The sequence below is a fragment of the Eleutherodactylus coqui genome, chromosome 8 (assembly GCF_035609145.1).
Source record: "Eleutherodactylus coqui strain aEleCoq1 chromosome 8, aEleCoq1.hap1, whole genome shotgun sequence".
Lineage (NCBI taxonomy): Eukaryota > Metazoa > Chordata > Amphibia > Anura > Eleutherodactylidae > Eleutherodactylus > Eleutherodactylus coqui.
In genome coordinates this window covers 122,668,787-122,680,213 of record NC_089844.1, presented here as the reverse complement: position 1 = coordinate 122,680,213, position 11,427 = coordinate 122,668,787, and the positions used below count along the sequence as shown (strand labels likewise).

The 11,427-nt window shown below is 44.7% G+C and overlaps 1 protein-coding gene across 2 annotated transcripts; it reads left to right on the top strand.

Annotated features, from left to right (window-relative positions):
- Positions 1 to 5: 5 nt before the first annotated feature.
- On the top strand, positions 6 to 9,363 carry TSR3 (TSR3 ribosome maturation factor). 2 transcript variants are annotated; one of them, XM_066576334.1, is made up of 7 exons: positions 11 to 263; positions 2,344 to 2,470; positions 3,784 to 4,000; positions 4,509 to 4,702; positions 4,787 to 4,960; positions 7,686 to 7,749; positions 9,062 to 9,363. In XM_066576334.1, exons 2-7 carry the CDS (start codon positions 2,356 to 2,358, stop codon positions 9,243 to 9,245), a joined length of 948 nt encoding a protein of 315 aa, XP_066432431.1. In that variant the 5' UTR covers positions 11 to 263; positions 2,344 to 2,355; the 3' UTR covers positions 9,246 to 9,363. The 2 variants fall into 2 exon arrangements, with proteins under 2 accessions (XP_066432432.1, XP_066432431.1); XM_066576335.1 differs by lacking the exons at positions 7,686 to 7,749; positions 9,062 to 9,363 and adding an exon at positions 6,687 to 7,672 and having other exon boundaries at positions 6 to 263.
- Positions 9,364 to 11,427: the final 2,064 nt, after the last annotated feature.

Sequence of the window (11,427 nt, the reverse complement as noted above, 5' to 3'; positions counted from 1 at the left end):
CAGCGGACGATTTTGTGGGTGACGTTCAGGAATGTAAGGCGTAGTGAAGCGGGAGGGCTGTTATGTGTCCCGCGCCGCTCTCCAGCCGTATCACTAGATCACAGACAAGAAATGTGTAATGCTCGGTGTATATGAGAAACGGTGCGAAGACGTCCGGTGTTATTGGTTTTAGCGTTTATCAATAAAGAGGACAAATCCCGGTGAGGCGGAGACGTGAAACTAAAAGTTGTTGTTGTGGAGACCACGTGAGAAGACGCGGAGAGGTGAGATGTGGAAGGCATCGAGGGGTTCTACTGTCTGAGCGGTGGTCGCCGTGCAATGGGGCCCTTCTGCTATACTCTTTCTTCCAATTCCTCGCACTTTCCAAGCTTTCTGTTTGCTGTCAGTGAATGGACACATTCTTACTCCACGCAGAAGCTAAAAACCTGTATAGACCTAGGAAAAGTAGATAAACTGTAGCAGCCTGTGAAAGACTGGGTTCACACGGGGGTGGAAATCTCGCACAATGACCGCAGCGGACCTCACGCGAGATTTCCGCAGCAGAAATGCAGCTTCAAGCAGGCTATTTTCGTGCGCAAATGTTCAGGAAAATACTGTATACTGAAATGCGCTCACAAACTACAGGCCTGGGAGCGGACCAATCAATGGCTTCTATTCACTGCGTATTGCGTGCGCTAATACATTCGTGCGACCCAGGCCTAACTCATTGACACATATCAGGGGCTTTTTCTGAGAAAAGGAGTAAAAAGATGAAGATTTGCTCATCTACACTAGTTAACCCCGCAGATGCTGCAGTTATTGCTGACCGTAACATCTAAACGCTTTTACAGAAAATGTTAAACTTTTTTTTTTTAACCCCTTATACAAGGCTTTAAATATTGAAAAAAAAGAACAAGAGCCCCCTAATACATATTCAGTATCGTCACGCCCATAACGCCCCGTACGATAACATGTTACATTATTTATGGCGAACGCCATAAAACTAAATCCCAGAAAACCGTGGGGAAATAGCTGTTTTTCCCTTACCCCTGGCCAAAGATTAACCCCTTCAGTGGCAGCTCTATTATTACCATCTCATGCCTCACAGGGCAGGTTTTCTAAATGAGTCAACAATGCAATTTAATCTGGCAAGTACTTATTGAGGAATGCAACAATCACATTGGGAAATCTCCGGGGCTTGCTGCGCTGATGATGCAGTAAAAACCCCGGAAGATTTCAGATGACAGCTTAGTGCTCTGCACATTTCAGCACTAGAGCTGTCCACGGAAATCTTCCAGGGTTTAACTGCATGGTCAGGGCAGCAAGCCCTGGAGATTTTCCGGGCGTGGCACTAAAGGGGTTAATAATGAAATTATTCTTTATGTAGACCTAAAAACTGGTACTTCTAGAAGCTAGAACCCGTCCCACAAGATGTCACACAGCTACACTGCGAAAATAATACAGTTATGACTGCAGGAGCGCAGAAGGGGAAACTGGTTCTTATGGCTAGCATGAGTTATGTCACTAAAGGGTTAAAAATGCACTTAAGGCGACTGAGTTGTGCGCCAAATATATTTACGTGATACATACATTCAAATCGAAAAAAAGGTGACATTTTCAGGAGGGTTTTTACAAATGTAATGTGACTGTTGGGTCAAGGAATCTATGGAGAAACCCCCCTATAGTGGCATTAACCCTTTGTAGGACGCACTCCCACGTCGCTGATTTGCTGCAGATTTTGTTGCACAATTTGGCGCAGATCTGCAGCATATTTCACCCTTTCAATTCAAATTTAAGGGTTGAAATCCGGAGCAGATCTGCGCCAAAATAAGCAACAAAACCCGCAGCAAATCGGCAACGTGTGAACGCACCCTTACAGACAATTGGTTCAACAGGTTGAAATCTGACTGCTGGCGGCTATTTGGGGCTTACTGGGAGTTGTAGTTTGGCAACTGCTGGTATAGAGGGATGGAGGAAGCCTTGGTTTAGCTCTGCCGTCATATATGCAGTGTACTTAGTATATTGAGGCCTCTGTGAGTGGCAGCAGCTGGCATCGGTCAGCAGACGGACACAAGCCCATGTGCTATCTCATTTCCGCAGGCGTTGCAGATTGATGGGCATCGGCACGTCCCATTCCTCGTTCTGGATTAGGACATGCCGTGAGTTTTTTTCACACAGACCATTGGTTAGTAAATAGTAAGGCAATATGTATAGCTGCATAGGTCTATAATGGGACCGTGATTAACATAGATAGCGCATGGTCCCACGTTACATAGATAGCGCATGGTCCCACATTGCATAGATAGCGCATGGTCCCACACACAGTAGTATGCACCCAACCTAAGGTGATGTTTTGTATTCCAGCTGTGACTTGTCATGGGGCGGAAGAAGCCGCAGAAGGATTGTAGACCCAAATACAAAGAATCTCGGTTTAAGAAAACTTCCAAAAGTCTGGAGAGTTTCGCCTGCGAGGTGCATGAAGCGCTAGATGGTAAGTTCTCAGTCCAGGGATGGGATAAGGGCGTTATTCTATAATGTGGCTACAAACCGAAGAACATAATACATTTCCTAAAGCGACCCTCCAGGCCTGGACAAACAAAGATGGCCGCACCAGCTTCAATGACTACTGGATGCCCACTGTACATTAGTATATGTACACCATTAGCATAAGACACTACACCTGCTCTGATTACCTAGTGCTGCCCATGTGAGCAGTCCTGGCCAATCACATCAGCATGTAGCGTCTTAGACTACCAATACATCAGGTAGTCAGAGAAGTAGTTTAGTTATCTATGTTTGTCCGGGTCTGGAGGTTTGCTTTAAAGGAAGTCTGTCACCCTTATTTACTGTAATGTCCCATTTTTACGGTTCGACCACACGAGCGCTGACATTGTTGCTAAGGTCGTTGTCACTCGTGCAGAGCGTTTGGACAGGCAGAGAACACTGCTGGATCGCCGGCTTCTTGCTCAGTGCTTTACATTCTTTGTGAAGCGGGGAGCGTTTACACTGAGCCAGAAGCCAGCAATCTAGGGACGATTTTTATGCAGACTGAAAGCGAAACGAGAAGTGAACGAATATTAAGCAATTTTTTTTGCGTTTACACTAGACGATTATTGCACAACTTCGTTTGTTTGAACTTTGAGCGATAATGGTTCTGTGTAAGGGCCCTTATGAAGCCTATCCCAATATACGCTGTGCTAACTACAGATAGCAGTAAGGCCTCCTGTCCAAGGGCGGATTTGCATAGCGGGATTACGCTTCCATGTTTCGCGGCAAATCCAGCCCATAGCATTCTATGGAAAAACACGATTTCCTCCCATGAGCGAAAATAGATAGCAATTTTCCGCTCGCAGGAAAGAAATCACAGCATGCTGCAATGTGCTGCAGGCCATGCCCGGCCAGCGTCCATTGAAGTCAATGGAAGCCGTCCGTGCCACGGCCATTCCGCAATCATTATTTGGTGCAGTTGTGAAAAATTGGACTTTGTCCGCTTCCTGTGAAATCGCCGTGGGACCATCCTCTGGTCAGTTCCACAGCTGAAGTCACCTGGGCTCTCTACCCTTCCATACTTGCAAGCATGCCCCCTACTTTAGGGTGTGTTATATGAGTCTGATCTCCATGTTTAGGAACAGATCCCAGCAGTAGAAGGTTTTCTCGGGTCCTTCTACTGGACCTCAGATATGACCCTATAAATCAGCCCTTATACAGGGGTCCTCGGTTCGCATATATTTAATGTCCTATGACTAATTACTTTAATGTTACACTCTTTCTTATGCCATCTCTTATTTTTCTTGGCTGTTAAAGCCAGCATCCAGGGAGACACTGCTGGGGAGGATGGAGAGAACAAGGTGAAGTTCCCGTGTGCCCTGGCAATGTGGGACCTGGGGCACTGTGACCCCAAGAGATGTACAGGTCGAAAGTTAGCCCGAAAAGGACTGGTTAGGAACATGCGCCTAAACCAGAGATTCAATGGTCTGATCCTAAGTCCTATGGGGACGATGTATGTTTCACCCACGGACAAGTAAGTTGTCCACAATGTCATACAAATCCAAATGAGATTTACCTGGTAATTTGGTTAAACTAGTTTTGAAATTAATGTGACCGTCCGCTTTCAGAACAAAGTTGTTCTTATCTGCCACTGCTCTGACTCACAAGTTCTGGTCCCTACTTTCAGCCGTCCAAGATGGCTGCAGCCATTTACTAACTACCAAAGGCCAGTTTCACAAGAGCAGGTTCCTCGCACGAGATTTGTGCGCTGTGAGAGGAACAGATCTCGCACGGATATATACGCCATTCTTTTAAATGTGGTCATACACATGAGCGTTTTTTTTTTTCCCTCCCCGCATCTGCATAATGGATGTACCATGTGTGTGGCGCACTGGTGCTATAATTTCCTAATGATTACTAGTATATGATATATGGAGCTGTTTGTCAGACGTTAGAAACCTCTCTGGTGCTGCCTGCAATACGCCATAAGGTGTAAACTCCTCTCAGTTGTGATGACCGGATTTATTTCTTGGTATGATCAGGCAGATTGTTGCGGACAGTGGAGTCGCAGTTATTGATTGTTCTTGGGCTAAGCTGGAGGAGACGCCATTTACAAAAATGAAAGGAAGTCATCCTCGACTCTTGCCGTACCTGGTGGCTGCAAACCCTGTCAATTATGGCCGCCCCTGCAAACTGTCCTGCGTGGAAGCTTTTGCTGCAACATTTTGCATTGTAGGTTAGTAATGACTCTGCTGTACGTATACGGTAGGTTAGAATTCTGTCCCTCCCTCCTTTATCTTATTTGCTTCACTATTTTTAGGATTTCCAGATTTGGCCACAATTTTATTAAGGAAATTTAAATGGGGGAAAGTATTTCTTGAACTGAACAAGGAGCTGCTGGAGAAGTACAGTAAGTGCCAAGACCTGGAAGAAGTGAAGAAAGTAGAAGCTGAATTCTTGGCTGCAGACAATGATAAGGATGCTGAAGAAATAGGTGCGTTACACCCATCTGTTATGTGCTAGTTTATTTTAGCTAAACTCCTAAAATGTTCCTTTGCATTTCCAAACTATCGGTAAGTACTTAAGGGGGTTATCCAGGCAGTCATTGAAATCAATAGGAGCTACACCTGCAATTACAAGCTCAACTCCCATTGATTTCAGTGAGAACTGCGCTTGCAATTATGAGCGTCGGCGGCTATATAGAGGTCGCAGCAACGCTTCTGCTCCAACCCCAGTGTATCCCTACGGGCGCTGCCTGGATAATCCCTTTAATATGATGTCTACATTACAGAAGGGAAGTGCACTTCTGTATTTAAAGGGGTTGTGTCATAAACTCACTGGTGGAAAATGAAAGTATTACACTCAGAAGGAATTGATGGAATGTCGTGAAACATGGTAGATATGTAGATAGTCCTACCCAAAATAAATGATAGCAAATTAGAATGGATCATACAAGGTTTTACTGTTGGGTTCAGGTTTCAGTAAGAACTGTGGCCACCATGAGCACCTATACACTCTTAGATCCTTTTAGGCGTTGAATCGATAAGTGTTCGTATATCTTGTTGGGGTCTCTCTGTGCCTGCCTGATTTGTACAGTTTGTGGTGGGTGGCCATATAACGTAATGCATCTACGTATGGCACCCAGACAAGCTCTTTTGGGGATAAATCTGTGAACATGTTGGCCGATCCATGGTTGTAACGCCTTGTCTTGTGATGGCTGCAGTATGTGGACTGGCATTATCCTGTTGGAAGATGCCATTTGGAATGGTGGTCATGAAGGGTATGACAGCAAGATGTACCACTCTGTCCACATACTGGTGGGCAGTCATTGTGCCTCCAACTACTACCAACTCCATCCTTCAGTCATAACTGATTCCTCCCCAGACCATGAGTCCAGGACCTGTGTGGTGCTCTGAAATCACAGCAGGGTGGGCCATTTCTCCAAAATGCTGATAGACAAATTTTAGTCATTGCTGGCAGTTAAAGGAACACACTGCATGGGGGTCTGAAAATGCAATCCAGCTTCATGCAATCTGTTTACAATTGTTTGTGGGGCCACTCCAACTACTGCTCGGATCTCTGCTGCAGTCTCCTGTCTATCAGCATCTACACAATTTGGTGGTCTTCACATGGTGTTGTCCTTCTTCATGGACCTATGATAGATCTGCAAGTACTGGAGGGTTTCTGTGTCCACTGAGTAATTACTCCATACTGACCTTGCACTACAGCCAGTGCTTCGGGAGATTTCACAATATGATGCCCCCATTTCGAACATATCAATTATCGGACCTCTCTCAAAAGGCAGACATTTATGACTTATAAACTAAAAAAACGTGGCATTTCTTGTCCGTTGTATTGGGGAACACATCTTAGGACCATGGGTATAGCTACTGCCAGTAGGAGGCGGACACGAAGCGAAAAAAAGTGTTAGCTCCTCTTACCAGCTAAAGCCCTCCTGCAGTCACCAAGCTGTTGAGTTTTAGCTTGGTGTCCGTAGGAGGCAGACCTCTTCATTCATCAGTCTTCGTAACTCTGGGATTACAGGGCTGGCATTAGACTCTCCCTGTTTACCCCACCGAGGAGGGCGAACAGACCGGATTTCACCTCTCTTTTGACAGTCCAAGCCTAAAAAGACAAGGAGGCATAGTCAACGTTAGTTTTGACCCTAACCTGTCAGCCTTAGTGACCCCCACACTTTAGCATTCTCTCCCTTGTCAAAGGCAGGTGTGACACTGGCAAATACACTGCTAGGACCAGGAGCTGGACTTCATTCAATGGACAGGTAAGTATTCCTCTCCGCCGGGGTAAGTATCTTCTATTCCCACCTTGTCCCTCTCTCTTTCCTTCATTGCCCTGATTGTAATACCCAAAAAGGATGACACTGTCAGACCCGTTCTTGACCCTGAAAAAGTTGAATCGTTCTGTCAAGGTCCAACAGTTCCGCATGGAGTCGTTGAGGTCAGTCATAGCCTCTATGGAAATGGAAGGAGTTTCTGTCATTCATACATTTCAAAAACGCTTATCTTCATGTCCCCATATGTCGAGCACACCAGCGATCCCATGAATTTGCCATCTGCTCAGATCACAGCTCTGCCATTCGGGTCACTGCTCCACAAGTTTTCACATAGGTTATAGCATCTGTGATGGCTGTCCTCCACTTCAAGGGGATACCTCAATGACATTTTGCTGAAAGCTTCGACTCAATTGGACAATCTGTACATCCTCCATATTACTCTGGACACTGTGCCCCGGTTTGGGTGGATTATCAACCACCCCAAGTTTTGTCATTCACAATCTCAACTTCTAACTTTTCTGGGTCTGTAATTCAACATGACATGGACCTCCACAGAAAGTGGTTTTTCTTTAGCCATAAGTGTGCGGCCTGCAGACCTAGTCTCCAATGACTATTCGCCACTGCAAGAGAGTACTGGGACTGATGGTTTCATCCTTTGAGGCCCTCTTATTCAGGCAGTTTCACACAAGGCTTCTCCAGTGGGCCATTCTTTACCGGTGGGGGAAATCCACGCATTCACATGTGAATGCGAATTCACAAAATCCCATTCATTTTGCAGCTACTGTACTATACTGTGCATTTCCTGCAGCTAATTTCGCTGTGGAAAATCTTTATCTACATGTGAACATATCCTAATAGTATGATACTGCCTGATTGTATGTACGCTTTACATTTTTCCTGTTACACACCTCTATTTTTATTTTAGATCCATTTGATGTTGATTCTGGCAGAGAATTTTCAAATCCCAATCGAGTCATCTGCTCAAAAAGGTAATCTGATTTTACAAACTTAAAAAAGTTTTCCTGGGAAATACTATTGATGACCTATCATCAGGATAGGTCATCAATAGTTGATCGGCCGGGCTCTGTTGCTTGGGACCCTGACTGATCAGCTGAGCGGGAGCATGCTGTCAGCTCCACAATAACACAGAGGTCGGAGCGGAAGCCTCCGCACCGACTTCTGTGAAGTGGCCGGCGCTTGTAACTGCAGGAACGGCTCTCATTGAAATCTATGGGGGCTGTGCCTGCAGTTACAAGCGCCGGCCACTATAAGAAGGTCGGCGCAGAGGCTTCCGCCCCACCTCTGTGTATTTAAAGCGGAAGCCTCCGTGCTGACCTCCCATCTAGTGGCTTCCACTCCGACCTCTGTTATTGCGGCGCTGACAGCATGCACCCGCTCAGCTGATCAATCGGGGCCCCGGGCAACAGACCCCAGCCAATCAACTATTGATGACCTATCCTGATAATAGGTCATCAGTAGTATTTCCCTGGAAACCCCCTTTAAGAGCAACAACATGGCAAATCTTTTGTCTTGCACTTATTTTTATAAATATGCCCCGTAACTGTAAAGTGAAGAAGTTACTCATAGAAACCAGTCAGTCTCCAGCTGTCAATCTTCAGAGACCATTTGAAAAATTATAGCATGTGGCTTATTTATATTTGTTATGATGAATCTGTATGGAACTTGTCATCGCAAAAGTGTAGATTTTTAACCATTTGTAGAGCTGCGCCATTTTATTGCTATGATTGTAAAGGTGGAAATGGCGTTCACTGATGGGTATTATGGACATGTTTTAGATGACGTGACAGCCGTTTGTCATCAGTATTTGCCTTTTGCGATCTATTGGGCAAATGTTAATCAGCATTTGTCCAATAGAAAATAATTGCAATACTGATGCAAATATGCTGATAGATCATGAAAAGGCTGCAAACCTTCCACAGCAGAATTGGCTGCAGAAAATCCACAGGATTTTACAGAATCAGCAGTGTAGATGAGACTCCAAGGAATCTCAAGCAAACGCTGCAGTGGAAATCCGTTGCGTAAAATAACCTACAGTGCAGATTTTAATTCTGCATCTTGTCAATCCATGCTGCGGATTCTTAGCGCTGATTTCACCGTTTCATAAATGGAGTTGAAATCCATGACAAAGTTGGCCTGATTTGCACCAAAATCCAGAGCGGAATGCTTTACGATGAGGGAATGTAGCCTTTAGCTGTATAATTGGCAATGACCTTTTCTATTCCGTTGGCACCGGCATTTGGTATCTATGCAGTCTTAAAAAGATGTTTTTTAATTTTTCAGATTAACAAATGATGAAAGTGATGAAGAAGAGTCCTCTGATGAGGATGAAGAAGAGGGTAGTAGTGATGCTGCGAAAGGAAGTGATGAAGCCTCTGGAGAGGAGACTGAGGAGGAGGAGGATGATAAGGCAGCCTGTAGTAAACCTGTTGTTTGGAAAGGAGTCAAAAAGAGACTCAGAGACTGAATTGTGAAAACCATGATGGTCACATCCCTCTGTATGAAATCATATATGTATAGTATTTTGTACTGTAAATGTACATGTTGAGTATTAAAATTAATTTAAATTTTCATTAGTCATCACATATTGGGCACTAATATTGATTTGTTTGAACCTTTGGCTGACAGCTGATGTACATCGGATATGCATGGGGTTTGTATGAAGTGGGCCCTATCTGGCTATTAACAAGTAAAGGCCCGTTTAGACAACGATTATCGCTCAAAAGCCGTCTTTTGAGTGATAATCGTTGTGTCTAATTGCACTGACATTGTCAAGTTTTCGTTAAGCAGTTGCTGATCTTTCAGCATGCTGAAAGATAGCGATCGGTTATCAGGAATTCACAGCGGAATACAGCTGGTACTATTGTTTCAGTTGTATCCCGCTCTCTGAAGACAGGCGGGGGATATAAAGAACACAGCTGTCCAGCTGTGTTCTTCATCCCCCGCTCGGAGTGCTTGGCTGTATAACAGCCGGTCGCTCTGAGCAGGAAATAGCTGGATGCAGAAGACATGCAGCCCCGCTTGTCTTCTGCATCCCCAGCTTGGAGCGCAAGGTGATCGCTCAACGTTTGAGCAATCACCTTGCGCTGTAAATGGAAACCCGATTATTGCTCAAAAGACATCTTTTGAGCGATAATAGTTGTGTCTAAATGGGCCTTTACTAGAGATAAGCGAGCACGCTCGGTAAGGTCAGTTAGTCGAGCGAGCCTCGCTCATCTCGAGTAACTGCCTTCTCCTCCTATGAGCAGGGGGGGGGGGGGAGAGAGAGATCTCTCTAACTCTCCCCCCGAGCACGCTCGGAGGAGAAGGCAGTTGCTCGAGATGAGCAAGGCTCGCTCAAGTAACTGACCTTACCGTGCGTGCTCGCTTATCTCTAGCCTTTACATGTTGTGGTCAGTACTAGCAGCAGCATTTAAATGGCCCAACAGACGGAAGGGGCTCCCACTGTATGCCGATGTCCGAGATCACGGGCTGCCATGGATTTTCGCCTATAGAATGTCTGCAAAAATACAATATACTGTGATTCTGAGAAATTGCAGTATGTTATAAGCATTCAAATAATTGCAAGTTTAAGTTCCCTGTGGGAACAAACAAAAAAATGTAAAAATTAGAAATCTGTTTACCTTAAGAAAAAAAAATACAGTTTCAACCCCCCCCTTCTCCTTTTTAACATTGGATTTATTAAAGTCCTATCAATGAATTTGTAAAACAAACAAAAAGATTTATCCCACACAGTGAAAAGAAATACACAACACTAAAATTGTGTTGTTTTTGGTCATCCTGTCTCGAAGAAAAGATTTAAGAAGCATTTAAAGAGTCATGATGTATCTGAAAATAATACCAATAGAAACTGCAGGATGTGCTGCAAACAAATGAGCCCTCCTACAGCCTCATCGACAGAAAAGGAAAGTCACGGGGTTAGAAGATGACAATGAAACTTTTAGTACGTAACTTTTTTCTCTTTACAAAAAATATTTTTTTTGAAAGTAGTGAAAGAAAATATGGCCGTATCAAATTTATGCTTTATTCGTCCTGACCCACAGAATAAAGTCAGCTGCACCAGGTACGCCGTAAACACAAGATGCCCCCCAAAGTAGCACAAGGGTTTTTTCCATTTCATACCACGGAGAAATATTTTAAAGTTTTTCAGTACGATAAGTTGTACCATAGAAAACTACAGCTTGTCCTGCAAAAAACAAGACCTCGAGGCAGCTATGTCGATTGAAAAACTAAATTTTTTTTTAAAGCTGTGCAACCGCTTTAATTTTTTTTTCAACAGCTGTCCATGCAATAAAATAATAAAAAATACAAACTGTGACCTCTGATTGGCTGCAGTGGTCACCTGACTTCCACTTTCAGTACAATCAGACCTCACAGGAGCTGCTGCACCGTTATCCAGGGGTAGAAGAAAGTTGTTTTGCGGGAAAACGCCTCAATGGAAATGGTGTCCACGGCATCGGGGATCCTGTGTGCTAAGGACACGGCTCCTACGGAGCAGGAGAGGTTGGTCCTATAGATGAGGAAGCCCAAGGTAACAGTAGTGCCGCATATTTCTTGTGTGACACCCTTGTGCTGGTGACATCGACGACGCCTGGAGTTCTGTGGTGTTCGGACGCAGCGCCTACAGAGTGGAAGGGGTCAGTGATGAT

Excerpts from the sequence above, each read along its gene's own strand:
- TSR3 (XM_066576334.1), top strand. The coding sequence starts at position 2,356 with ATGGGGCGGAAGAAGCCGCAGAAGGATTGTAGACCCAAATACAAAGAA. Across the intron at positions 4,001-4,508 it reads TATGTTTCACCCACGGACAA|GCAGATTGTTGCGGACAGTG; the intron begins GTAAGTTGTCCA and ends TGGTATGATCAG. Across the intron at positions 4,703-4,786 it reads TGCAACATTTTGCATTGTAG|GATTTCCAGATTTGGCCACA; the intron begins GTTAGTAATGAC and ends CACTATTTTTAG.